Genomic DNA, 25,551 nt, shown 5'->3' with positions numbered 1-25,551 from the left:
GCTAGGAATGGACAGCAAAGCTAAAGGGACAGAGTCCCTCTCCTGTGATGCTTACAGTCCAGCAAGGGAAGTGGAAGTAAATGTCACGGTGACAAATGTACACTCACAAGCCAAGACAAGTCCTTGAGAGGCATAAACAGTCCTACAGAAGAGATAATAAACAAAAGACCTTACCCAGCTAGAAGGCCAACAATGGCTTCCTGGAGAAAGCAGAGCTTCAGCCAAGATCCAAAAGATAGAGAGGAACCAGTGAGGCAAAGGCAGGGTGAGGAGGAAAACAGGAAGAGCATTCTAGGCAGGGGGGACAGCACAGGCAAAGGCAATAGGAAAACATGCGGTGCGGAGAAGAACTAAAACACGGCTCCAAGAAGAGAGGGGTGGTGGGGCTGGAGGGGCTGCAGGACCACCCAGGCCATAGGGAGTCAAGTTTTAACGTGAGAGCACAGAGAAGTTATGACAGGGTTTGAAGCCAGCTAGAGGGGGAAGATACTCAGAGCAAAACCAGCTGGAGGCTATGAAGGTCAAGTTTATGAGAGATGATGATGCCCCGAACCAGGGTGGCAAAGAGGACATGGAAAAGCAGGGGGACAGAAAAAGGGGTCAAGGATGATGCCTCGGGTTAGGCCTTGGTGGGGATGGGTAGCGATTCCCACACTCTGGGCGCAGCCCAGGAAGAAACCCCAGCGCTCAGAGGGAAGGTAGGGCAGGGGCAAGAGGAGAGAGACATGGTCCGTTTGATCTTGGTTAAGCTAGGATACCTTTGAGCCCTCCACATGTAAAAGGACAGAGCCAGGAAGGAAAGTTCTAGAGTACTTTGAGATGGAGGCCGGCAATGCAAGTAGGAATATGGATGATGAAGCCGTGGCCTTGAATGACCTCACCAGGGAGAAGGTGTTAAGAAAGGGGCCAGAGAGGAAGCCTCCATGAGCACCAGCACCCAATGGCTTTACACGGGAGGTTGAACCTGGAGAAGAGCTGTCAGAGAGGCAGAAGAGAAACCAGGAGTGTGGTGTGCAGAAGGCAAGGGACGATCAGATTTTTTTTTTAATTTTCAATATTTATTTTCGAGAGAGACAGAGTGTGAGCAGGGGAGGAGCAGAGAGAGAGGGAGATGCAGAATCCAAAACAGGCTCCAGGCTCCAAGCTGTCAGCACAGAGCCCGATGCGGGGCTTGAACCCACGAACCATGAGATCATGACCTGAGCTGAAGTCGGACACTTAACCGACTGAACTACCCAGGCGCCCCTAGGGACAATCAGATTTTAAGGAGGAGGGGCGCCTGGGTGGCTCAGTCAGTCGAACATCTCTTGATCTCGGCTCAGGTTATGATCTCACAGTTCGTGGGTTCAAGCCCCGAGTAGGGCTTCACGCTGAGGGTGCAGAGCCTGCTTGGGATTCTCTTTCTTCTCTCTCAAAATGAACAAAACAAAAAAGATCTTGAGGAGGAGTGGCCCAGCAGGTCAGCAGAATGGTAACTGCCCAAATATGGCTAGATCTGAATCCTGAGAAATACAGATTTCCTCACCTGGCAAAACAGGTGGTTTAAAGTTCTGAGGAGTTTATCCCGGATTATCTAGATAATGCAATTACCCATCTCCTTGTGAGGGAGGCAGGGTTTTAAGAAAAACTCCTAGCAGTGTGACCACTGAGGCAGATGGGAGCTGAGTGGTCACAAGCCAAGGACAGCCTAGAGCCACCGGAAGCTGCCAACAGATGCATCTCTCAGAGGGTGTGTGACCCTACTGACACCTTGGTGTTGGCCTTCTGACCTCCAGAACAGGGAGAAAATGTCTATTGTTTAAAAAAAGGGTTTTTTTTTTTTTTTAATGTTTATTCATTTTTGAGAGAGAGAGAGAGAGAGAGAGAGAGAGAGAGAGAGAGAGAGAGAGAGAGGGAGGAGTGGGGAAAGGGCAGAGAGAGAGGGAGACACAGAATCTAAAGCAGCTCCAGGCTCTGAGCTGTCAGCACAGAGCCTGACAGGGAGCTTGAACCCATGAACCGTGAAATCGCGACCTGAGCCAAAGTTGGCTGCTTAACCGATTGAGCCACCCAGGTGCCCCGAAAATTTCTATTGTTTGAAATTCCCATTACTGTGTGTGGTTATTTGTTACACAGCAGCTACAGGAAACTGATACAGTGAGGTCCTGCCAGACATCAAGCAATAGGAGAACAGAAACATGTCCCTTGGGCTAAGGCCACAGGGGACAGGGACCTGGAGGGGAGGTTCTCGGCCCTGGGTGCCCATCAGGAGCACCTGGGAAGCTTTGGGAGGTCACCCACACCCAGGCCCAACCTGGTCCGTGAAGTCACATCCTTGGGCCTGCACATGGGATCATCGTTAGATTTAAACACACATAGCCAACACTGAGAAGCACTATCCTACAGGAAATATCCCAGAGACCTGAGGGGGACAGAATCCACGCTGGAATAGGGGAAGAAACAAGTAGAGGTTTAAAAAAAAAAAAAAAAAGGAGAAAGTTTAGATTCTTCTTTCCAGAATTTTACTCCTGAAGAAGAAGAAAAGGCTGGAGAAAGGACTAGAGGGAGAGGTGGGTCCAGAGAATGGTCTGTAGGGTGGGAGTGACTGGGGCAGGCTTAAACGCTGATGGGGAAGACGATTTGCACGAGGCTACGGAGAAGGCCCGAGGGGTCCCCCTGAGAAGGGACAAATGGAAGAGCTGGACAGGGGAAAGGAGGAGGGAGAGGGAAGGGCTCCAGGCAGAGGAGCCCCGGGTGCAAACATCTGGATCAGGCAGCAGGGAGGGAACTGGCCTGATACAGAGAATGATATAGTGGGGAGAGGAGGCGGCCATAGAAAGGGGGTGGAGGGCAGGGACAGGTCACGGTTAAGGCCGGATCCACGGAAGGGTTTGGGATAGGAGGTCACCTCTAAAAGTGCCTTCTGGCTGCCGTGTGGAAAGGAGGTGAGGAGGAAGCCAGAACAGAAGCCAGAGCTGCCCAGGAGTCAGGACTAGAGATAAGCACCCACAGGAGACACCTGCCGCGGCACGGACCGGACTGGGAGTGCCCCACGCGAATGCACGGGCTAACCGGGCAGAAGTGCAGGGAGGGAGGAGGAAAGAGGCAGGAGGCAAGAGCCCCCCTGGGGACAGGGAAAGCAGGGCCTGCTGCCCCGCTGTGTCCTACAGGTCCCACCGCTCCTGGGGCTTCCCGGAAAGCTGCCTCGACTCCTGTCAGGGGAGAAGCAGAGGCAGGAACCCCCTTCCTCAGGCAGCCCAAGCTCCTCAGGCAGGCCTCTTATGGAACTTTCTAGAGATGAGCCACTACCCACGAAGATGTCAGCATGCCCCAGAGGATAATGGGGTGCAAGCTCCAAGACTGGGATGGGGACCCTGCTCTCTTGTCCCCATTCAGGAAAAAGGAACAGCAGGAACAGCAGGAACCAGGAACAGCTTCTAACTTACTGAGTATCTACGACGTACTGGACCATCCGCACACATTAACTGATTTCATCCTTAACAACAGCAAGGCGGGAACTTCACTACCATTTTACAGAAGTGGAAACTGAAAGTTCAAAAAGTATCCAGGGACACAAAGGCAGGCAGTGATAGAGTCAGGATTTGAACCCAGGTCTGAGTCACATTGAGCTCTCACTAGACTTTCCCTGCAGGCCTGGCCTCAGGGAGTCTACCATAAGTGATTCAGTAAGTGATTCAGCAATAGCAATAACCAGCTGCCTACTATTATTAGGTCCTTTATCTCAGTTAATCCTGACCTCCAGGCAAGGTGCACCTTACAGAGGTATACACATCAGCCCGGTGCCACAGAGGCCACATGGACTTGCTGAGCTCCAGGGAACTCTGTGACCTGCCCGACATTGCCCAGGCTGATAGCAGCAGAGCTGGGTTAGAACCCAAGTCTGTCTCCAAGCGCACGTCCCGCCCACAGGCCAGACCATCGCCCCGGAGCGCGCACCGGACCTGTGCCCGGCCACCTGACCTCTCTGCAAGGGAGTCCCTCCCCCACTCCCCTGCACTTGCTCCCCAGGAGGCCGACTCACAAGCAGCATCTGAAAAACACGAAATCCAGAGAGGAGCAGGAAGCATCCTCAGTTACCAAAACTTAAAGCTCCCCCCAGGTGCTGGGCACAGTGGGGGCATGAGCAGACGTGCCGAGTCTGGCTCTCAGGGGACGCCAGCCAGCCAGGTGGAGGCCAGGGAGGTGCATTCACTCACCCAAGGTGTCCGTGGCAGAGCCAGGACAAGGACATAGGTCACGGACTCCCGGGCCAGGCACTCCCAGATCGGACTCTGGCTCCTAACTGGCAGGCAGTGTGCCTTCAAAGCACACCCAAGTCGAACCGGGCGCCCCCCAACACAATATTCGGTTTTGTTTTCATCCTGCTGACTTTTGAAATTTACTTAACACGTCTGTCTCCCTATTAGTTCCCTGAAGGTGTGGACTCTGTGTCGTGATGCTGGATCTTCAGTGTTTAGGACAGTGCCCAGCACAGCAAAAAGCGCTCAGCACACGTCGAGTGACCAAGTGACCGTTTCCTCCACTCTCTGTTCTAGGTCAGCAGCGCTATGTCCTCTCCCTGAAACAAGGGAGGGGCCACCCTACCCCCTTGGGCTGGGAGAGGGCAGCGTAGACAGGACTCCTTGACCAGCCCCCAGAACCTGGATGAGCCACAGGTGCCCACAGCCAGCCAGACACCCTCTCCCTCCCCAGCCCCGGTCTTGGCAATGAGCCGGTGCCCACAGGCCACCATGGCCTCTCAGCTGACTTTTGGGGGAAAACCAGGAGGCAGAGCGGCCCTGGGCTGACAAGCTGTTTCAGCCACACTTCCTCTAGAACGTCCTCTGTGCTCAGCCCCCTCTGAGCTCATGCAGCTCAGAGGCGTGGACCTGAAGGGGCCGAGCAGTCTCCTTGTGCCACCTGCTTCCTGGGGGCCTGATGGAGCAGAGCAGAGCGTTCAGTTGCTGCTGTGAGCTTCCCCAGACGGTTCAGAGATGGGAGAGCATGTCTTCAGCCAGGGGCACATCCTGTGGAGCAACAGCCTAGGAGCTCGGCACACTATTCCCCACTTCATAGGTGGGGAGACAGACACAGATTAAGGAACCAGCCCTCAGCCACAGATGGCTGAGTGCCCCGGAAGCTGTTTGAGTCAAAGCCAGAGGCTGTAACAGCCACAGTGTGCTCCCTTCATCCTGCAGATCAGAGCTGAGTCAATACTGGTAAAATCTAAACAGAATGGTTGAGAACCCGGACAAGGATAACGAACAGGAGCGGCCGGCATTGGGTGCCCCGCTCAGAGCCAGACCTGCACTAGGTTTTACGTAGGCTCGTACACATCTCATTCCCACTGTACAGAGAGAAAACTCACTCCTCTGCTTCCATGGTCACAAGGACACCAAGCTTATTTCTTCCCTCACCTTGCTGCTCTGGGGCCTCAGAACCCTAAGGGGTGACGGTGAGCCTGCCCCCCGACACTCTGGGTACAGATAGGCTTGGACCTCACTTTGGACCCCCTGGCCTCCTCTTCTCCCCTGTCCGAAGCCAGGCTACAGTGCTATCCTTCCCCGCCCCAGGGGGGCACCTTCCTAGGACAACTGGGTAGGTCGACAAGTCCTTCCCAGCTCACAGGGCCCCTTCCCACCCAGGTCAAGCCAACCCCAAGATTAGACGTAGAATCAGAACTGCGGCCAGCCTCCCCCACCTCGCTGTGTGACCACATTTACCCTCTCTGGTCCTGGCCTCCTCTGTCAAACAAAAGGCTTCCCTGAAATCTAATTTCATTCATTCCCTTCTCTCCCAAGGGCCATCTGAGTTATAATGGTCGGGTGGGCTCTTTGAGGGGCTTTTTCAACACAGGTGGCTCTAGTAACCAAAAAGTACTGAAAGCCCAAATAAGTGCTAACAACGGCCTTTGTGGCAGGAAGTCCAAAAGATGAGAAAGACTCTGAAGGTGGAGGGGGCCTCCCAGAGGGCACCGGGGCTCCCACGGCAGTCCTGGGGGGGGGGGGGGAGGGAAAACACACTTAAGGGCCTGCTGCTTGCCAGCCGGGGGCTTCACAAGTGCCACTCAGCACAATTTCCCCAAGATCCCACGACTTTGATTTGAACCAACCCATTTTACAGAGAAGAAAGCAGAGGCCCAGAGAAATGTCCACCAGAGCTCTTGTAGCTGCTGAACAGTGAGGCAGGGATCCACCCTCAGTCCATCTGAAGCCCAAGGTTACTCTGATTCTAAGTGCCTTCCCGGCAAAGTGGTAAGTTTTAGGTAGAACTGGGTTCAAGTTTAGCTCTGCTTTCTGGCTGTGTGACTTTGCATAAAGTTCCCTCCCCTCTCTGAGCCGTTTCTTCAGATGTCAATGAAGAAGACCTACCTTAAAGGGCTACTGTGAGCATTGGATGAACATAGGCAAAGCAGTTAGAACGGTGCCTGATACAGAGTAAACATGCAAATAGGAGAAAGAACAATTTTGTGGGCAGGGTGCCTGGCTGGCTCAGTAACGCAGGAGACTTCTGATCTCAGAGTTGTGAGTTCAAGCCCCACATTGGGCATAGAGCTTACTTTTTTTTTTTTTTTAAGTTTATTTATTTTTTGACAGAGGATCCCAAGCAGGCTCCACACTGTCAGTGCAGAGCTCAACACAAACCCATGAGATCAAGACCTGAGCTGAAACCAAGAGTCCGATGCTTAACCAACTGAGCCACCCAGACGCCCCTGGCATAGAGCTTGCTTAAAAGAAAATGATGTGGGAGATTTAGCCCCAGTTCTCTGCATCGGGGAGGGACAGTGTAGAAAGTGTGCTCCGGGCCTGGGCCAACTCGCTTGCCTGTCTACAGCTTTCAGGTACTCCTTTTGTGTAGCCTTGGGCAAGTCACTTCCCCTCCCCACGCCTCAGTTTCTTCATCCGTAACGTAAAGGCAGATGAAGATATCTACCTCGTCCAGTTGTCCAGAGAACACTGCGATGTAAAACACCAAAAGTACCCGGCAGCCGCTGTTATTACAAAGATCGGCAGGTGACCAGCATTGTCCTCCATGCCGAAGAACTCCTGAGCCCCACAGGATTTTCCAGCCTTGCCTCGTGTAGAAGGGGACTGGTAAGGGCCACCACTCCACCTTCCCTATACCTCCTCCAGTGCCCAATAGGTACTCAGGAAGTATTTGTTAGATTAACACTATCAGACCAGGGAGGCGACCAGATAAGGCCTTGCTCCTCAAACCGAGGTTGGTCCGTGGTCTAGCAGTGTTATTAGCATCACCTGAGAGCTTGGAAGGGCCCCTCTCAAGTTCCACCCCAAACCCACCAGTTCAGCGTCTGAATGTTAACGAGGCACTCAGGTGACTCGAGTTAACATTTTAAGTTTGGAAAGCACACCCTTGCTCTGCCTTCTTAAAGCTGGCCGGGGCCCTGGGCCTCACCCGGTGGTAGGCATAAGAAGCCAACCAGCCCAGCAAAGACTCCTGTCCCAGACAGGCCTACATCTGGGCACTGGCACCTCTACCTCAGAGGCGTCTCCAAAGGCAATATCAGGAAAGCTGGATGGGGCATGGGATTTTTGAAGCCAGCGCCCCACTCTGGGCTCAAACCCCAGCTTGGCTACCTCTGTGCGGTGGATCTTAGGCCTTGTTAATCTTCCCTCTATTCATCTGTGTAATGGGATGATACCAGCTGTCTCATGGAATCACTGAATCAAATGAATTAATAAAGGTAATGTGTTGAGAATGGTAGCCGGCACAGAGCCCTAACAACTCAATTAGCTCCAGCTACTAATTCTAGTGCTCACGATTATCTGTTCCCCCCACAGGGAGGCGGGGAGCTGGCTCCAGGGGCAGTGGCTGAGACAGGCTCCTTTTTGCTCCTCCCGCCAGCGCAGGCACATTCCCTCCTTGCAATATACAATTTAATCACATCTTCACCTACATAGAGGAGGACACTCTACCTTCCCTCCCAAGCACCCCCTTTTAACTCTGGACCGCCCCCCCCCCACCACCACACCACCCACAAGCAGGTGGGGCCCATTTCCCAGGTGTGGAAACTGAGGCCCCTAGAGGGGAAGTAACCCACCAGCTGGAATCAGAGAGGATTGGGTGAGGCCAAAAAATGGTAACAATGACCTCTCCCTCACAGGGCTGCTACAAGTATTGCAGGGACAGATGTGGAGCACACAGCAAGTTTGCAGAAGTGTTACCTATCATCTCCATAGCTCCAAGGTCGCTTCCAGTCAGGGGGCTTTGTCTACTGCCTTAGGATTCATAACAAGGTAAGGTGGTTCCCCCGCCAAGGGCAGAGGGAATCCAAAAGCATTTTAAAAAGAAAAGGGGGGGGGGGAAAGCCCTCACAAGGAAAGATGGGGGCACCCAGACAAGGTGCGGGGGAGGCGTGGGGTAGGGTTCCGCAGGAGCGCTCCCCAGCACTGACTTGTGGCAGAGTAGCTGAGCATTTACCCTGTGGTGGGGGCATCGGCAGTGAGGGGCAGGCCTTACCTCCTCCAGCTCTCACCCAGCTCTCTCTCTCGCTCTCTCACTCACACGCACGCACACACATGGGATACTCACCAAGTCTTTTATGGTGTCTGCCGTCATCATTCACACCCATTTCTCAGAGAGGGAAGTGGAGTCTGATTACAGCTCACTCCTTCCTGTGACCCCTCCCCCCACCCCCAGCAGTCTCAAACCCTGCTAGCCCATTCACTCTGCTGGGCGGACTCCTGGACCCTTCTTCCCCTCTTGTGGACTGAATCTCAGTGCTCCAAAGCCCTGCCAAGTGGGCCTAGACCCTCCCTGACCCAGGCATTCCCAAGAGGCCACAGCTGGTGGGAGGAGGGACCACGGAGTTATCCCTTGGGGCCAGTGGCTGTGGCTTGGCCTGGAATGAACCCAAGGCCTAAAGCCCACTCAGCCCCTCGTGGGGAGAGAGGGGCGCCCTGCTCCCCTCCCTCGGTTCTATGGCACGGTCCTTCCGACTGGCCTATCCATAAACCCGAGATCCTCAGCGCTCGCAAACCCATCACAGTGTCGGAGCATAAAGCTGTTTCCGCAACACTTTAGGTGCCTATGGGTGTAGACACTGGGCCCCATTTTGCGGCTGAGGTTCGAGAGGTCAAGCCCCCTGCCTAGGTTCACACAGCTACCCGGTGCTGGCGGAGCCAACAAGGCCCATTTAACAGGTAGTGAAACTGAGACTCAGAGAGGACAAGTCAGGGGCAGAAGCAAAACTCGGAGGCCAGCCGGGGGCGCCTCGGGATTCAGGACACTCCCTGCCTCATTGTCTCTCGTTAAACTGCCCGGAGGCACCCCGGGGGCCTGAGCTGAGGGAAGAAAGCGGCTGGCTGCAGGGGCCCGGGTTTGCTCCCGGGGTGTGGACGCCCTTAAGCCCTCCAGCCAGACAAGGAGCCAGACCCCCCGGACCCCAAGGCCCCCCCGCGCTCACTTTGGGCTTGTCGAAGGCGGGCGTCTGGGTCATGGTGCCAAGCGTGCGCCCCAGCAATGCTCCCTCCGCCGGTAGGTGCTCACCCGGGGGACCTGCCTGGACCGCGGCCCGCCACGATCCTCTTAACGCGGCCCGGCCCCGCCCCCGAGCCGGAGCCCCCGCCCCGCTCCCGCCCCGCCGGAGCCCCGCCCCGCCCCCCAGCCGGAGCCCCCGCCCCGCCCCTCAGACCGGGGTAGTGTATTTCCTGGAATTCCTTCCTAGCGAGCGGCGGGGACAAATCCGAGCGCCCCCTGGGCCGTCGCCCGCCCTGAACCTCCGGCCCCGGGACGCAGTGTTGGAGCCACCTGTGGGCTCGGGCTCCAGCCGCCTGGCTGGTTCTGCCTCCCTCCTGGCCCCTCGAGCAGCATTCAGGCTACCTCCTGGGCGCCTGCAGCGTGCCAGGCCCGACCTGGAAGCTGGGAACGGTGAGCGTCACAGACCTCGTGTGGCTTGCACTCTACTGGGCGAGACACACGCTCATCACATAATCCCACAACATAAATGTACAGTCGGGGGCCTTAATGGGGACTAGCCGTGGCTTGCAGGTCGGCGAAGGCTTCTCTGGGTTTACTTGGGGGGGGGGGCGGGGAGTAGGGGTGGAGTGGAAGAGGGCAGCCCACGTGGAGAGGACATTCTCTGTGAGACCCCAGGGCTCTGGGGAATGAACGGCGAGGAGGGAGGCATAGCAGATCCCCTCCTAGGCATTTACCCTTGAGAAACCCGCCTGCGTGCAGTCAGAGAGCATTTTCGAGGATGTTCACGGCAGCACTGTGCCTCACAGCAGACAGCACTGGAAACACCCCCTAATGCCCATCGCACGGAGCGGGCAAAAACTGGGATTTTCACTATAGAATGTTACACAACCGTGAAATTGAATGGACTCCAGCTGCAGAGAAGCTAGACGTATCTCGGAAACTACTCTGCATGAAGAAATAAGTTGCAGAAAAACTATGTACACTATGATGCAACTTTTAGAATGTATGGTAAAAGCAAAACCAAAAATATGCTTGTGTGGGCACATGCACATGTAGAAAAAACTTTTGAAGGGAAAGATAAACACAAACTTAAGAATGTTGTCTCAGGGGAATGGGGAAGAAGGGGAAGAAGAGGAGTTCACAGGTACATTTTGGTTACAGGTGGCGGTCCAGTATTTGAGTAGCATTATTTCATTTCATAATGTTATAAATAAATTGATATATAAGGGGGAAACAGGGTGGGAAGTGGGTGGCATGGGGCTAGTCAGGTGAGAGCTAGATCACACTGGGGGTGTGTGAGACACGGTGAGGGATTGATTGGTCTTTGCTCCTGAGAGCACTGGAAAAATCAGTGGAGGGTGTAAATGGAGGCAAAACAGGATCAAACTTTTATTTGGGGGGAAAAAAATAGTCTTCAGCTACTCAAAGTATGGTGCAGGGATCATTGGCGTCTATTCCCTGGGGCTGATTAGAATGCACACTTCCAGCCCCCATCCCAGCCCTGCTGAACTGGAATCTGTATTTTAACAAGATTCCAGGTGCTTTGAGTGCACATGCATGTTACAGGTTAAGCCTGGGCTCGCTGCTGTGAGGGGAAAACATTGGCGGGGGGGGGGGGAGTCAGTGGGGTGCAGAGGACATCCCTGGGGGACTAGAAAGGGAGCTGCTGCAGTGGTCTAGGCAGAGTGTGGTGACAGTGGAAGAGATGGGGAAAATCAGATTCAAGCTACACTTACAGGGTAAAATCAGCTGGACTTGGGTTGGGTTGTATGTGGCAGTGAGGGAGAGAGTAGGTCAAAAATGACCCTTCCAATACGTGGTTGGAGTCAGAGTTTTTTGCAAGACCCTTTCCTGGCTCTCCATGTAACTCAGGATAAGAATGGCTCTCATTTAGGGGCGCCTGGGTGGCTCAGTCGGTTGAGCGTCCGACTTCGGCTCACGTCATGAGCTCGCAGTCCGTGGGTTCGAGCCCCGCGTCGGGCTCTGTGCTGACAGCTCAGAGCCTGGAGCCTGTTTTGGATTCTGTGTCTCCCTCTCTCTGACCCTCCCCCGTTCATGCTCTGTCTCTCTCTGTCTCAAAAATAAATGTTAAAAAAAAAAAAAAAAAAGGAATGGCTCTCATTTATTGAGACACACTTGGGGCCAGGTACCCTGGGAAGTGCTTTATAGGCACCATCCCGTTGAATCTTCGCAGCAATGCTGTGCAGTGGGAACAGACTTCCTCATTTTACAGATAAGGACACTGAGGCTCAGACAGTGGAACAGCCTGCTTAGCGCACATTGTGAGTAGCAGAGATGGAATTGAATCCGAATCCAACTCTAGAGCCTTCATTCTCTGCCTTGTTACTGTCTCCCCAGCCCCTGTCATGCATGACTTTCTGGTCCCTGTCCCACATCTGTCCCTTGACTTCCTGGTGCGTTTCCCAGACACTAGTCAACCTGGGCAACTTGCTGGTGGAGTAAAGGCGATTGATCACAAGTTCTTTGCTGTTCCTCCCGTTGTGGCTTTCCTTCCTTCTGTATCTGGGCTGGATGGAGGGCCTTATTCAACAGAACACGATGGAAATGACATTCCTGGACTTTGAGCCTGGCTCATCAAAAGCCTGGCAGCTTCCACTGGGGCCTCTTGAACACTCTCTCTGGGAACCCTGAGTTGCTACATATGAAGTCCCACCACCTTGAGCCCATCCTGCTGGAGACCCCGTGTAGAGCCACTGCAGTCTAGCTGAGCCCAGCCTTTCTACCACTCCCACCAGGAAACCAAACACACCAGTGAAGCCGTGTTGGACCCTCCGGACCAGAGCAGCCGCCGACTGAATTTGTGACTTCGGTCGTGCCATGTGGAACCGAAGAATTACCCAGCTGACCCCAACCCAAACTCCTGACCTACAGAGTTGTGGTATGTAATAAAATGGTGGTTATTTGAAGCCACTAAATCATTGGGGATAGACGGTCCAGCAGAAGGAGATAGCAGGGATGCTAGTGCCTGGCCACCCAGCCCCTCCAGTCTCTGCACCTGAGTTTATGCCATTCTGACACCCGGAAAAGCCTTTTCGCAGATCCTGAACTATCAAAATTCTGCCTTCTCAAGCAGGTCAAACACAAAGAGAAGCAATCAGGCTGTGTGCTGCCCGGCTTGTGTTTGCTCTTACGCACTGCTCCGTGCCAGGCAGCCCCCCCCACTACATCAGCCGCTCTTGCCCTCTGACTTGGGTTTGGCCAACAGGGGGCAGCAGCAGGAGGTCAGAAAGCGGGAGGAGGGAGACGTCAGGATGTTTATTCCTTCTCTCCCCCCTTGCACAGTCAGCCACCGGGTCAGCTGTGTCTCTCCACCTAGGCCACAGCTCCTGGCAGGCGGTCCGGTCCAAGCCACACTGCCCGCCTTCAAAGGCGATGATTCCTTTAGTTACCAGCCTCAGGCTACTGCTCCACCCCTTCTTGCTTTCCAGAAGCTCTGCTCTGGGTTCGAGTTCCCTGGAAGCAGAGCCTGAGGTGAAGATTTGAGTGCCAGGCAGTGTATTTGGGAAGAGGCCCAGGAAACGCAGGAAGACAGGAAGGGAGCCAATGCAGACGGGCTACAGGACCAGGCGCCTAGCGCTCAGTTGTGCAGCGAACTCTGGGAGACCATGTAGAGAATGTGTCAGAGTTAACCCTGCAGGAGTGAGGAGGCTGGGAGGTTTATCTATCAACCGCCCTTTGACTTGAGGACATTCACTTCTGGGCACTCTGGGCTTGCCCAACCCGCTGGCTCAGCTTGTTCCCATGGCTAGAAAACACCAGGAGAAAGAGAACGAGCAGGAGACTGACCCTGCTGCTACATGGCATGAGTGCCATGCAGAGGCGATGCTGAGGGCTCTCCGGCTGGGCCCTGACAGCCACGCCTAGCCACAGCTTTGGGAATCCCTTGTTTTTTCCCAGCTTTACTGCGGTATGATTGACAAATGAAGTTGTAAGATATTCAAAGTGTACAATATGGGCCGCCTGGGTGGCTCAGTCGGTTAAGCGTCCAACTTTGGCTCATGTCAGGATCTCACGGTTTGTAGGTTCGAGCCTCGCGTTGGGCTCCGAGCCCGCTTGGGATCCTCTGTCCCCCTCTCTGTGCCCCTCCCCCGCTTGCATGCTCTTTCTCAAAATAAACTTTAAAAATTAAAAAAAAAAAAAAAAACCAAAGTGTATAATGTGATGATCTGATACAAGCATACATGTGAAAAGATTCTCCCCCCACCAAGTTAATTAGCACACTCATCATCATATATTTACCTCTTTGTCTGTTTTGGTGAGGACACTTATGTTTTACTCTTAGCACATTTCAACATTTCAGTTATGCAAAAGTGTTATCCACGCTAGCCATCCTGTTATGCATTATATCCTCAGAATGTATTCATCTTCTTAATGAATATAATTCCTTTATTAAACTCCCCTCAATTATTCAGTTTTAGTGTTTGCCTGCTTTCTGCCGGGACCCTGGGTGATATAGGCTGGTCTTGACCTTCACATAAATACAGGGTAGGCCAATGTCTACAGAGTTGGAAGAGGGGTGGAGAGAGAAAAATCTAGCTCGGGATCTAATTCCAGCCAACAACAACAACAAATGAATGAATGAATGAAAACAGAGAACTAATGAATAAGAATTGTCATAGACTCTAAGTCTAAAGTTCTCTTTTGGCCAGCAAAAGAGCCGAGGCAGGATTAAAGAGAGAGATGGCTGATGTCCCGGAGAAGACAAGAGCCCCGAATAAGGATCCTTGCCCCATTTTCATTAGTATCGGAAGGCTTACAAACGTGATGGGTGTGTACAAAGAGACAAGGAAACTGGGAACGTTAACTTGGGAACGTGAGGAAGGAGGGGGGTTTTGAAGATATACAGTGTTTGGGGTCTGGGTCAATATAAAACAAAATCCGGGCGCCGGGCAGTCGGGAGGAAGGTTGTTTACAGTGGACGTGAGGCAGCACCCCTGTTTATCTTTGCCGAGGGGATGAGACAGATAGAGGAAATAACCTCAGGGCTGACCAGGCACTTGGCTTTTGTTAACCATCTCCACTCTCGGCTGCTTTGCCTGCAGCGGCAGCCCGTTGTCCAAATCGCCAATTTACCTACCCTGGCCCTGTCCTCCTGGCAAAGCAGCTTTTCTGCCAGAGTACTGAGTTGGGGTGCTTCCACCCTGAACATCTAATCTTGTTTATTTCATACACCTGTGTGCTGGGCACCTTTGTGCCGTTCCTATGTCAGGCCTTTGCCTCTCCCTGTTTGGGGGGCTCTGCACCCCCTATTTTGGGGTGCCTTTGCACCTCTCTATTTCTGCACCTTTGTGCCTCTCTATTCTCCGGGTGCCAATCTGGTTTACCCAAACTCGGGTGCGAGCATCTTATGACTTTATTTCTTTATGCCTTGTTAACCCATTGGTGTAAACCCGGGGGATTCCTAAGCTTATCCCCCACAAAGAATATTCTAATTGGACACAATACTGATCAGGAGTATCATGTCCAGTTAAACAAATTAAGCTGGTAACTTAGTACTGCAGAGCCCGATGTGATTGTTAGAGCTGGGAAGGGGAAAAGTTACAGAGACGAGAACCAGGCTTTCATGGCAGATTATCAGCTGGGGCAACCCTAGCTACTGTTACACATAGAATGTTATAGATACCCAGCAAATAGGCTAGAAATAGAGTCCTTGCTTATATAACAGTTGTGAGCAGGTGGCAACTCTCTACTTGGTCCTACGACATGTGGGTCTCAGGTGGCCCTGAGGATCATCTTTATTCCAGCCATTCATAGGGCGGAGAGAGTACTAAGGAGTGTAAGGGCTCCGAAGTGCACACATCACTCCTGCCCACATTCAATCCCCACAGCTGCCTCATGGGCCATACTGAATTGCAGGGAAGGCTGGGAAATGTAGTCCAGCAGTGCACCTGGGAAGGTGACCTTCCCATAAGACTTGTCATTGTATGTGTGTCAGAGAATTGTGTGACCTTGTCTAACCTTACCAGCCAGGTGGATAGTCTATAAAGGCAGGACAGGGTCAATTTATCCCGGATCCCCAGCCCTGACCCAGGGCCTGGGGGAAAGTAGGCACTTGCTACACGTTGGAATGATAGGATGTAAGTAGGCAATTAAGGTTATTGTTGTCGAGCTTCTGAGGTATATGGGAAGCGCTTAATGAGCATGACCTTGTGTCCCAGCCCTGTGCAGGCTCAGGTTGCCTTGGATTAAGAGAGGGCAAGATGATGCCTAAGGAAAGAATTTCAAGACAAAGGTAAACCCCTCCCTACCGCACACATTCATGCAAAATTTGTGTCACAATAGTAGCTACTATTTATTGAGCACCTATTTTATGCTGGTCGCTGTTATTCACGGGCATAGGATTTCATCTAGAGATCCCCACCCCCCCCACCCCCAGCAGCCCTATGATGTAGGTTCCATGATTAGCCCCATTTGCTGGTGGAGAAATCAAGGCTCGAAGTGGTGAAAGAGGAAGCTGGAATTTGGGTGTGAATATGCTAGACTCAGAGCCTGTGCTCTTGACCTCTACCAGTATCCAAGGGGATGCAGGGTAGGTTGGACAGCAGCCAGGTCTGGGGGAAGAGGCCTGGGTAGGCAGGCGGGAGCCCTGGGTTCGCATCCGGCTCTCTGTGACAGAGGGCAGGTCACCTCATTCATTTGGCACGTAGTTCCCTCGGTTGGCTCTGCACCAGGCACTGAGGATATGCAGAAAAAAACCCATCCTCTCCATGGTTTGCTCCTGGGCAGCAGGGGAACCAGCATCATCAATTTGATTCAATGTGACAAGGGTCATCAACTATTTCTTCCTCCTCGGCTCTCTTGTCTTCCTCTGTGAAACTTTCAGCAAGGGGTCGGGAAGTCAAGGGTTGCAAACTCAAAGACCAACAGAGCAAGTTTGGAATGCAGACAGTCCGGAGTCCTGGCTCCTCCACTTGCAGCTCTGTGACTCAGGGCCGGTCCTCTCTGGGCCTCAACTTCCTCATCTGTTGAGTGGAGATAACACATGTACACACTGAGCTCATGGGATAACACATAGCCATCCCTGATTCGTAGGATAACCCACATATATACCTAACTCGCAGCGTAACCCATATACAAATCTAGCTCATAGGATTCTGTGGGCTGAGACACACGCGCCCAGACCTAGCTCGTGGGATAGTCCACAGACACGCCTCACTCGTGGGAGAGCAGTGGAAGTAAGGGCTGTGCACTGAGACGGCAGATGCCCCACAGAAATGCTGCTGTGCCGAAACGCGAATCCTCCGAGTGTTCAAGGAAATCCAGAAACCACACTTTCCATGTTTAAAATGTGTTCAGACAGACGGTGACTATACTTATCGTGGTGAGCAAGAGTAATTTATAGAATTGTCAGATCAATACATTGTACACCTGAGACTACTAGAATGTCACAATTACACTTCAATAATAAATTTTAAACTTAATTAAAACCAAGAAGTAAAGCTCTAAGAATGCTAATAAAAAAATAAAGAGGGGCGCCCGGGTGGCTCAGTTGGTTGGGCAGCTAACTTTCGCTCGGGTCATGATCTTACCATTCTCGAGTTCCAGCTGTGCTCAGACAGCGCCTGGAGCCTGCTTCAGATTCTGTGTCTCCCTCTCTCTCTTCCCCTCCCTTGCTCATGATCTCTCATGAATAAATTAAATAAATAAATAATCTCTCTCTCTCTCTCTCTCTCTCTCTCTCTCTCTCTCTCTCTCTCACACACACACACACACACACACAAATAAAGAAACATAAAAAAAAATTTTTTTAATAAAGAAAAAAGTCACACTGGTAAGAAAAAAAAAAGTGTTCAATACCTCCTGAATCTTAAATGCTTTGATTGAGCTAAGAAACACCTCTGTGGACCAGATTTTGTCCCTGGCCCTGTGGACTTCATAACAGCCAAAGTCTCTGCTGATTCTGGTCTCTGAATAGGAAAGAGGACAAGGAAGGTGTTGCCCCAACTCAAATTTAACCAGGCAGAATTGGAATCAGTTGCATACAGTAGAAAATTCTAAACTAATAATAGCCAAAACAGGAAAGAAGTTTACTTCTCTGTCTTGTAAAAGATGTCCAGGGGCGCTTGGTGGTTCAGTTGGTGAAGCATCCAATTGTTGATTTCAGTTCAGGTCAAGATCTCACACACGGAATCTGTTTGGGATTCTCTCTCTCCCTCACTCTCTGCCCCTCTTCCCCTCTCAAATATAAATAAAATAAACATTAAAAAAAAGTACAAAGATGCGCAACGCAGGCTAGTATGGCAGCTCTGTGCAGATGCCTCCTTCCATCTCTCTGCTCTGCCGTCCCAAGCATGTGGCCTTTATCCTCATTGTCCAGCATGGCTGCTGGAGCACTGGCCATCACATCTGCAGCCCAAGACAGCAGAGTGAAGGAAGAGCTCTCCTCTTTTACAGATAATTCCTGATTTCCTCATGACACTTCCACTCTTATAGTCAAATGGCCATACCTAATCGAAAAGAAGACTGAGAAACGCTTATAGCCGGGGAGGCAAGGTAGCTAGCTAAAATGCGAGGTCCACCTGCTCAAGAAGAGGAGACAATGAGCCATTTGTGCCACATCAAAGAACTGGGTGTGTGAGGAGGGTGTGTGGGTGGGCGGAGGGGTGTTGCCAGGCTGCCAGATTCTGCCTTCTAGGCCTCAGGTGTCTTTACAGCCCTGTCTGACCAAGAGAAGAAAATCAGAGAATAAGACAGAAAGAGGGTAGCTGAATATAATAGTGAGAGCAACAACTTACCAAGGACCTGCTATATTCCAGGCTCCGCGCTGAGCCCCGGCGAACATCACGGATTAGCATCCCAGGCTCTCTCGTGGGTGAGCCTCCTGCTGTGAGGCGGGAGGTCCCGTCCTGCCTGTGCCATCTGGGGAAGGAGACTTAGAAGTCCGCCGTCTGCCAGACAGATAACCACCAGCCTTTCTGTTTTCAGTCCTGCCCTACACCTCGGTCTTTGGAGGTTCTTGGTCTCTCTCATCCCTGAGCCTTTGATCTCCAGTTGTCTTGTGTCCTGATGGCTCCCCTGAACAGTCAGGGTTCAACTTCCTGGGTTTCTCAAGCCAGCCTACCATCTGTTTTCCAGCTTCGAGAGTTTGGTTGACTGTTCTCATCTGCTGTGAGCTCCTCACATGGTCTCTCTGTCCCAGTGGAGAGGTGTGCATTTTTAAAAATGCTTTTATGTCATTTTATTAGAATTTCAAAAACAATGGAGGCGAATAAATGTGTTCAGTCTGCCGTGTTTAACCAGGAGCCTCCAGCCTGCATTCTTGGGGCGCCCTCAGCACACAGGGTTCTCTCTCGCTCTTAACCCGGGGAATGCTTCTCTCTCGCCTCCATAGCCCAAACCTGCTGGTCAAGTGCGACGGCCTTGCCGCCCTCTTCTTTGTACTTAGGAACAAGAAATCTCTGATATGGCTCATTTCTGAGAAGTCAAGTGTGGACGTTAACAAGTTAAAATTTGAAGGTGGGGATGAGAGTTAGTCATTTCTGAATTGGAACATCAGAGTAAATCTCCCTCCAAAGCAATATGTCCACTGTGTTTACAATGGAGTCCAAAGTCAACGCTCGAGGGGAAAGCCAGGTAGAGCCACGCTTATCCTTACAAACGACTGAACACAGACACATGGCCTCTCCGTGAGTCTGACACAGTCACCATTTCCTCCAGAGTTTTCTCCCGGTGTCTTGGTGAAGTGCCTGCAGGAGATCCCGGTTTTGGTTGAGGAGCCATGTTCTATGAACAACACGCACCTCCAGACCCTGGGACCCCCTCGGTGCACCGTGATGCTTGTGATGCTGGTAAGAAAAGGGGCACATGGTCCCCAAGAACTGGGGTGACCGACCGCCCTAGTTTGGTGGGACCGAGGAGTTTCTGGGGACACAGGACAGTTCCAGGGCAAACCGGATGGGTGGCCGCCCTGCAGACCTGCTCCTCACACGTGCTCCCGGGCATGTGTTTGCTGCACACGTAGCTGAACATGCTCATCCCTGCTGTTACCACCTACCCCGGCGGATGGTGGAGTAGCTCAGAGAGTGCGCTCTGGAACCAGGATGCGGGGGCCAAACCCTAGCTCCAACACTCACCAGCTCTGAAGCAAGTCATTTTACCTCTCTCTGCCTCAGTTTCCTCATCTATAAAATGGGAATCATAGTCAGAACAAGTCTACTCCGTAGGTTTCTGCAAGGATCAAGTGAGTTAATAGATCTAAAGCACTTAGAATGTTTACAGGCCACCATCTCTTATCTGAAACCCTGATGTCTCAGGGCCCTGTGTTTTGGGATTTTGGAAGCTTTTGGGTTTTAGAAAGCACACACCAGGGGTGCCTGGCTGGCTCGGTCAGTGAAGTGTTTGACTCTTGATCTCAGGGTTGTAAGTTTGAGCCCCACGTTGGGTGTAGAGATTACTTAAAAATAAAACCTTAAAGGGGCGCCTCAGTGGCTCAGTTGGTTGAACATCCAACTCTTGATTTTGGCTCAGGTCATGATCCCCCGGTCGTGGGACTGAGCCCCACGTCAGGCTCTGCGCTGAGCATGAAACCTGCTTAAGATTCTGTCTGTCCCTCTGTCCCTCTTCGCAGCTCACACTCTCTCTCTCTAAAAAAACTAAATAAGATAAAATCTCTTTTTAAAAAAAGACAAAGCACATACCATATGTTATGTAACACACCAGTGGGGGTCTGGGTTAGCATCCCATAATTAAACATATTAATATTTCTGCAGAAAAGAATGTATGAATATTTATACATGTGCTCAGGTTAGATTTGGGGCACCAAATGAATTTTGGTACTAACCTTATTTTGTTCAGAATTTCTTGGATTCAGAAGTACGGGGAAGGAGTTGTAGATGTGCACAGTTTGCTGGTGTTGTTATTATTTTTTTTTTTTTTTTTTTGAAAGAGAGAGCACAAGCCGAGGAGGGGCAAAGAGAGAGGTAGAGAGAGGATCCCAAGCAGGCTCCACGCTGTCAGCACAGAGCCCAACGCGGGCCCAAACTCACCAACCGTGAGATCATGACCTGAGCTGAAATCAAGAGTCAGATGCTTAACCGATGGAGCCACCCAGGTACCCCTGCTGGTATTATTGTTTAACGGACATCTGGTGTAGCTACCACACAATTGCTCCTTAAGGACAACTCAGGCTTTTGTGCCCAAGGTCCCCACTCGTTCCTGAAGCTTCCTAGTGGGGTCTTTCTGCGCCAGCAGCTGTGAAGGGACATTCTCTTTTCTTCTTTCTCTACCCAGACCCTCAGTGTAGTAATTTCTCTCTGTTCCTGTCAATATGCGGTTGGTGGGTGGTTGTTGGCGAAAGTGGCAGCTGGATGCAAATTCAAGTCCCCAAGCACCTTCCGGGATCTGAGCTGGGAAGCCCGCTGGGCCCCGGTGGCCAGAGCAGGGGCGTGGGTGGTGGTCATCAGCGTGGAAAAGTGACGAGCAAGCTGAGCTTCCGGCAACGCGGCCATGGGTTCCGTGGGTCTGGTCTGGGAGGTGAAATGGTAAAGCCAAAGAAGGAGTCACGGCCCCTCAGCAGCCCCTGGGCATCCACAAAATCACCACCAAAGACACTGATTTACTTGCAGAAAAGTGTCAGAGGCGACTAGTTGGGGCGTGTCTGGGAAATGCACTCCGGGAAATGCATGCTTGGCAGGTTACTAGGGAGTTACAGTGACTTCAAAGAGCAGGCGAAGCCCCCCAGCACAGCCACTGGGAGAGGGCTCGCCTCCAACGGCTCTCCACCCTTCACAGAGTGCCCTCCCCGCCCTCCTGACGCACACATTCCTGGCACAACTGCCTCGACGGGGGATTATTTTGCAGATTGTTTCTTTCTGGGTGTGATTATCTGGGAAGGAAAATTGGCTTCTGCGTGTTTTCAGTGGGGCTTTGGCAACCAGGGACGTGGGCTCTTTCCCAAGAGGGAGAGAGAGAGGGAGGATTGGGGTCAGGCTTCCACGCCAGACGCAGGTCTAGCCCCTTGGGGAAGGCGCCTGATTTTGCCCGTAGGGCATTTCTTAAATTTTGTTTTTTCAACATTTATTTATTTTTGGGACAGAGAGAGACAGAGCATGAACGGGGGAGGGGCAGAGAGAGAGGGAGACATAGAATCGGAAACAGGCTCCAGGCTCTGAGCCATCAGCCCAGAGCCTGACGCGGGGCTCGAACTCACGGACCGCGAGATCGTGACCTGGCTGAAGTCGGATGCTTAACCGACTGCGCCACCCAGGCGCCCCAAGGGCATTTCTGAGCCTTCTGCAAACTGAAATCAGAGCAGTCATGGTTCCCCCATCTTTTCACACCCTCCACTACATGGGGTGCCCCCTTCCCCTCTTTGCCACTTAGCTCCCCCTTTACCCCCAAAGGGCCCTAGACTTTGAACCTCTCCCTCTTTTTCTCACTTCCTCTCTGCTCGCGAGTAAAGAACTTAAGAAAGAATCCTGGACCAGGAGCCGTGAGACTTCAGTCCAAGTTCAGCTCTGCCCACCAATACACTGTGACCTCGAACTGGTGCCCTGTCTTCTGTGTGCCTCAATCAGGAAGACTGAGGTCAGGGATCAGGTGAGCTAGAAAATCCCAGCCAGGCTGAAAGGGGCAGCTTAACGTTGCCGCGTGGAAAAGTGAGCCCAGTGCTACCCGATTTCCGACTTTTCGGAAGAAGCTGTATTAGTCAGAATAGGTTGCCGTGACAAGCAGCCCCGACGTTCAAGCCTTTAAAATTGCTAAGGCATGTATCCTGGTCCCACCACAGTCCAACGTGGGCCAGCCACGGGTCCTCCCCCCCCCCCCCCACTCCTTTTGTCTGGTGGCTCAGCCACCGCCTAGGGCCACTCCCCAGGTCCTCCCCTGGACCCCCGCTGTTCATTCCGTGGCCTCCGTGCCAGGCGGCCTCCCGCAGGAGTCTATCGGTGAGGCGGCGGCCTCCCCCTCGTTTTGCACTCGCATAGCTCGTTCCACAAACATCTACTGCACGCCTACTCCACGCCAGGCCCCACGACAGGGAAGGAGGACGCAAGAACCACCGGAAACCCTTCCTTCCCTTGAGGAGCTCACAGCTGTTTTGACCTCTGGGTGGAAAACAGTGTTGGATTTTTAAAACTAAATATTAGAGCTATTTGTCACTGCGTTACGTTTTAGCAGTGGCCCAGTCCTTAATCGAAAAGAAGGACTCCCTGAGGGGAAATTCTAGGCCTAATGACTGCTAGGGAGGGCCCGGGCAGAGTCCACGGGTGGGAATGTCCCCTTCAGGCTCTAGGGTTCAGTGTGTGGGAGGGTTCAGGCAAGTGCTTTGCCCCAGCCTCAGCCTTCACCTCTGTGAAATGGGGAAAGGGATCTATCTTAGAGGCTGTAGGGAAATAAGAGAGCCACGTAGCACAGCTGATTACGGTGCGAAGAACACTGGAGATGCAACCCCCGCCCCTCCCCCCAACCCCCACCCCCCCCGCCGGTCCCCAGTGACCACTGTAGAGAGTCAGGGCTGTTTTGGGGCAGGCGGCGTGTCAGTGTCAACCTTAATTCCCAACCAACATTTTCTGGGTGTGACCCTGGGCGAGGCTCTGGGGACGTGTAGTGAGAAGGTCTGGCCCCGATGACAGGAGCTTAGAGTCCTGGGGCAGCTGCCTTCTGACTTCTGTGGGTGTGAGGTTGGCCCTCACCTGACCCCTCACGGGGGTGAGCCAGCCCTCGCCCTCAAAGCGAGAGGCGGATGGGGGGATGCACGCGGATTCCAAGTCACTTGACTGTAACAAGCAGGTTGATCATCTTGGTGGACATCAGCAAGGCAGTGTCAGAAGCCCAGGGGTGAGGCCCCCTGGGCCGGGGGTTGGGGGGCATTGAGACGGCAAAGGAGGAAGAAAAGCCTTCTGCTCAGGCCTCGCTTCACAAAGGCGATGTTGCCACTTACTCTGGGACCAGAGCACTTCTGCTGGTCGAACACCACCAAGGTGCAGCCATAAGACCCATTTTATAGGGGGCGCCTGGGTGGCTCAGTCGGTTAAGCATTAGACTTTGGCTCAGGTCATGATGTGAGTTCGAGCCCCGTATCTGAGCTCCTCTCTCCCCATCTCTCTGTCCCTCCCCTGCGTGTGCTCGTGTCCGACTTCGGCTCGGTCATGATCTCACAGTTCGTGAGTTCGAGCCCCACGTCGGGCTCTGTGCTGACAGCTCAGAGCCTGGAGCCTGCTTCGGATTCTTTGTCTCCCTCTCTCTCTGACCCTCCCCTGTTCATGCTCTGTCTCTGTCTCAAAAATAAACGTTAAAAAAATTTTTTTTAATATTAAAAAAAAAACCCATATTATAGATGAGGACATTGAGGTGCATAACGATGAGGCCAACTTTCTCAAGTCTATAGGGCTGCTAAGGGGTGGCCTGGAGATTCAAACCCGGGTCAACACTCTCTTCTGTGCTTCACAATGGTGCCCAGGAGGGAGATTTCTGTTGAGGGTCTCAGAGGACCTCCTCCCTGGGTTCCCAGTCAGCTGTGCAGGACCGAGGAAGGGAAGCAGGCCGGCTAGGGCTCTGAGGGATCCGGCAAGAAGTGTATTTCTCTGTCCGAGGTGTGCGGTTCATCTGGGAAGCTGGGGTTACTTCCTCCCTCCCTTTCTCCCTCCCCTCCTTCCTTCCCTCTCTCTTTTTCCTTTCTCTTTTTTTCTTCCTCCCTCCCTCCGCTCCCTACTTCCTTTCCTCTCTTCCTCCTTCCTTTTCTTCCTTCTCTCCCTCCTTCCTTCCTTCCTTGCCTCTCTCTTCCTTCCTTTTTCTTCCTTCCTTCCTTCCCTCTCTTCTTCCTCCTCCTTCCTTCCCTCCTTCCTTCTCTCTTCCTTTTTCTTCCTTCCTTCCCTCCCTCTCTTCTTCCTCCTCCTTCCTTCCCTCAATACTTCCTTCCCTCCATCCTTTCCTCCCCCCTCTTCCTCCTCTCTTCCTTCCTTTTCTTCCTTCCTTCCTTCCCTCCCTCCCTCCTTCCCTCCTTCATCCGTTCGTTCGTTTGTTCCTTCCTTCCTTCCTTCCTTCCTTCCTTCCTTCCTTCCCTCCTTCCTTCCTTCCAGGTGGATTCCCAGCCCTGGCAGTTACTATCTGGGTGACCCTGGTAGGTCACTTCAGCCTTCTGAGCCTATGAGTCTACTGTATACCAGGTACTGCTCAAAATATACTGAGGGCAAACAGTGAGCTAGACAGACTTGGTCTCCAGCATCCTGGGGCAGCGAACTGGCTCTGGAGGCCTCCTAGAAGAAGCGATGCTCGAGGTTCATGGGGTGGGCATGGTGGGGATCTCGTGCTGCGGAGAGGTGGAAGGGGATTTCTCGGGCTTACTGTGAAACTCACAAAGCTTAAGCTCTAGAGCCCCTCACTTGCCAGGCGACTTCCAGTGACCTGGGAGGGGCCCCAGCAATGCACACTCAGGATCACATGCTATTGTAGAGTCCGCCAAAGCAAGCTGTTTTCACTGCAATTAAGAATGCTGCCTCTCCCCTCTCCAACTTCCTCCCTGTCACACTTCCCCTCCTCTTGGGTATCGGGGGAGCTGCTGTGGCATTTTGGGTATCTAGCTAAGGGGAAGCTGTCACAGAATACTGACATCGATGAAAATAAAAAATAATAAAACTCAAACTACACCAACACAAACAGGATGTGGGCAAGAAACTGGTTGAGAGGTGACATCGATGCAAATAATTTTTAAGGTTGGTAATCAAGGAAACCTGCAAGTCCTGAGATCCTCTATGATCCTTGATCTCGAAGTTTTTCGAAATTTGACAATAATCCTAAGACCTTTGACATTACCAATAATGACTTGTGAAGTTGAAGGAAACTTTTTGAAACTATTAACGATGGGGGGAAAAAACTTTGGGTCACCTGTGCTAAAGAAAACTAAGTTATCTTCTTATTCTCTCTAAAGAAAATGTCACATGAAGAGATTTCCCCAAAAGTATATAACCAAAATGTAGGAATGAAGGTATTATGGCAGCATATCAGGTGATTAACATAAATATTATATTGTTTTTCTGGACATTGTGTAGCGTTTATGAACTTTTAAAATTTTGTTGTGGTTTTGTTTCTCATTCTAACTATTCACATTTTTGTCTGATTTTTGGGGGTTTTTTTCTTAAAGAAAGTCTCCAGCTTTATATGTGTCAGGCCCAC

At 52.2% G+C, this 25,551-nt stretch overlaps 1 protein-coding gene and 2 long non-coding RNA genes across 4 annotated transcripts in view; 1 reads left to right on the top strand and 2 right to left on the bottom strand.

Moving 5' to 3' along the window:
* The window catches only part of ADA (adenosine deaminase), a 28,049-nt gene extending 18,489 nt beyond the window's left edge, over window positions 1-9,560 (bottom strand). The window contains exon 1 of one of the 2 annotated variants that reach the window (XM_011280709.4): window positions 9,407-9,560. In XM_011280709.4, the coding sequence (XP_011279011.2) occupies window positions 9,407-9,439 (33 nt within the window). In that variant the 5' untranslated portion in view covers window positions 9,440-9,560. Of the gene's footprint in view, window positions 1-8,532; window positions 8,575-9,406 lie in introns of those variants that run through there. The other variant, XM_045053575.1, reaches the window with a different exon arrangement.
* An 84-nt stretch (window positions 9,561-9,644) lies between these two features.
* LOC102902031 lies at window positions 9,645-13,852 on the top strand. The gene is made up of 2 exons (XR_002154486.3): window positions 9,645-9,870; window positions 12,177-13,852. It is a non-coding gene; the product is annotated as an uncharacterized LOC102902031 (long non-coding RNA).
* A 1,092-nt stretch (window positions 13,853-14,944) lies between these two features.
* Window positions 14,945-25,551, bottom strand: part of LOC109497984 — a 41,746-nt gene continuing 31,139 nt past the window's right edge. Inside the window, exon 6 of the long non-coding RNA XR_006595145.1 lies at window positions 14,945-16,403. This is a non-coding gene — a long non-coding RNA (uncharacterized LOC109497984). The remainder of the gene's footprint in view (window positions 16,404-25,551) is intronic.

Source organism: Felis catus, chromosome A3 (assembly GCF_018350175.1).
Source record: "Felis catus isolate Fca126 chromosome A3, F.catus_Fca126_mat1.0, whole genome shotgun sequence".
In the NCBI taxonomy this organism is placed as follows: domain Eukaryota; kingdom Metazoa; phylum Chordata; class Mammalia; order Carnivora; family Felidae; genus Felis; species Felis catus.
The sequence above is the reverse complement of the archived record's forward strand: the minus strand, read 5'-3'. Positions and strand labels throughout refer to the sequence as shown.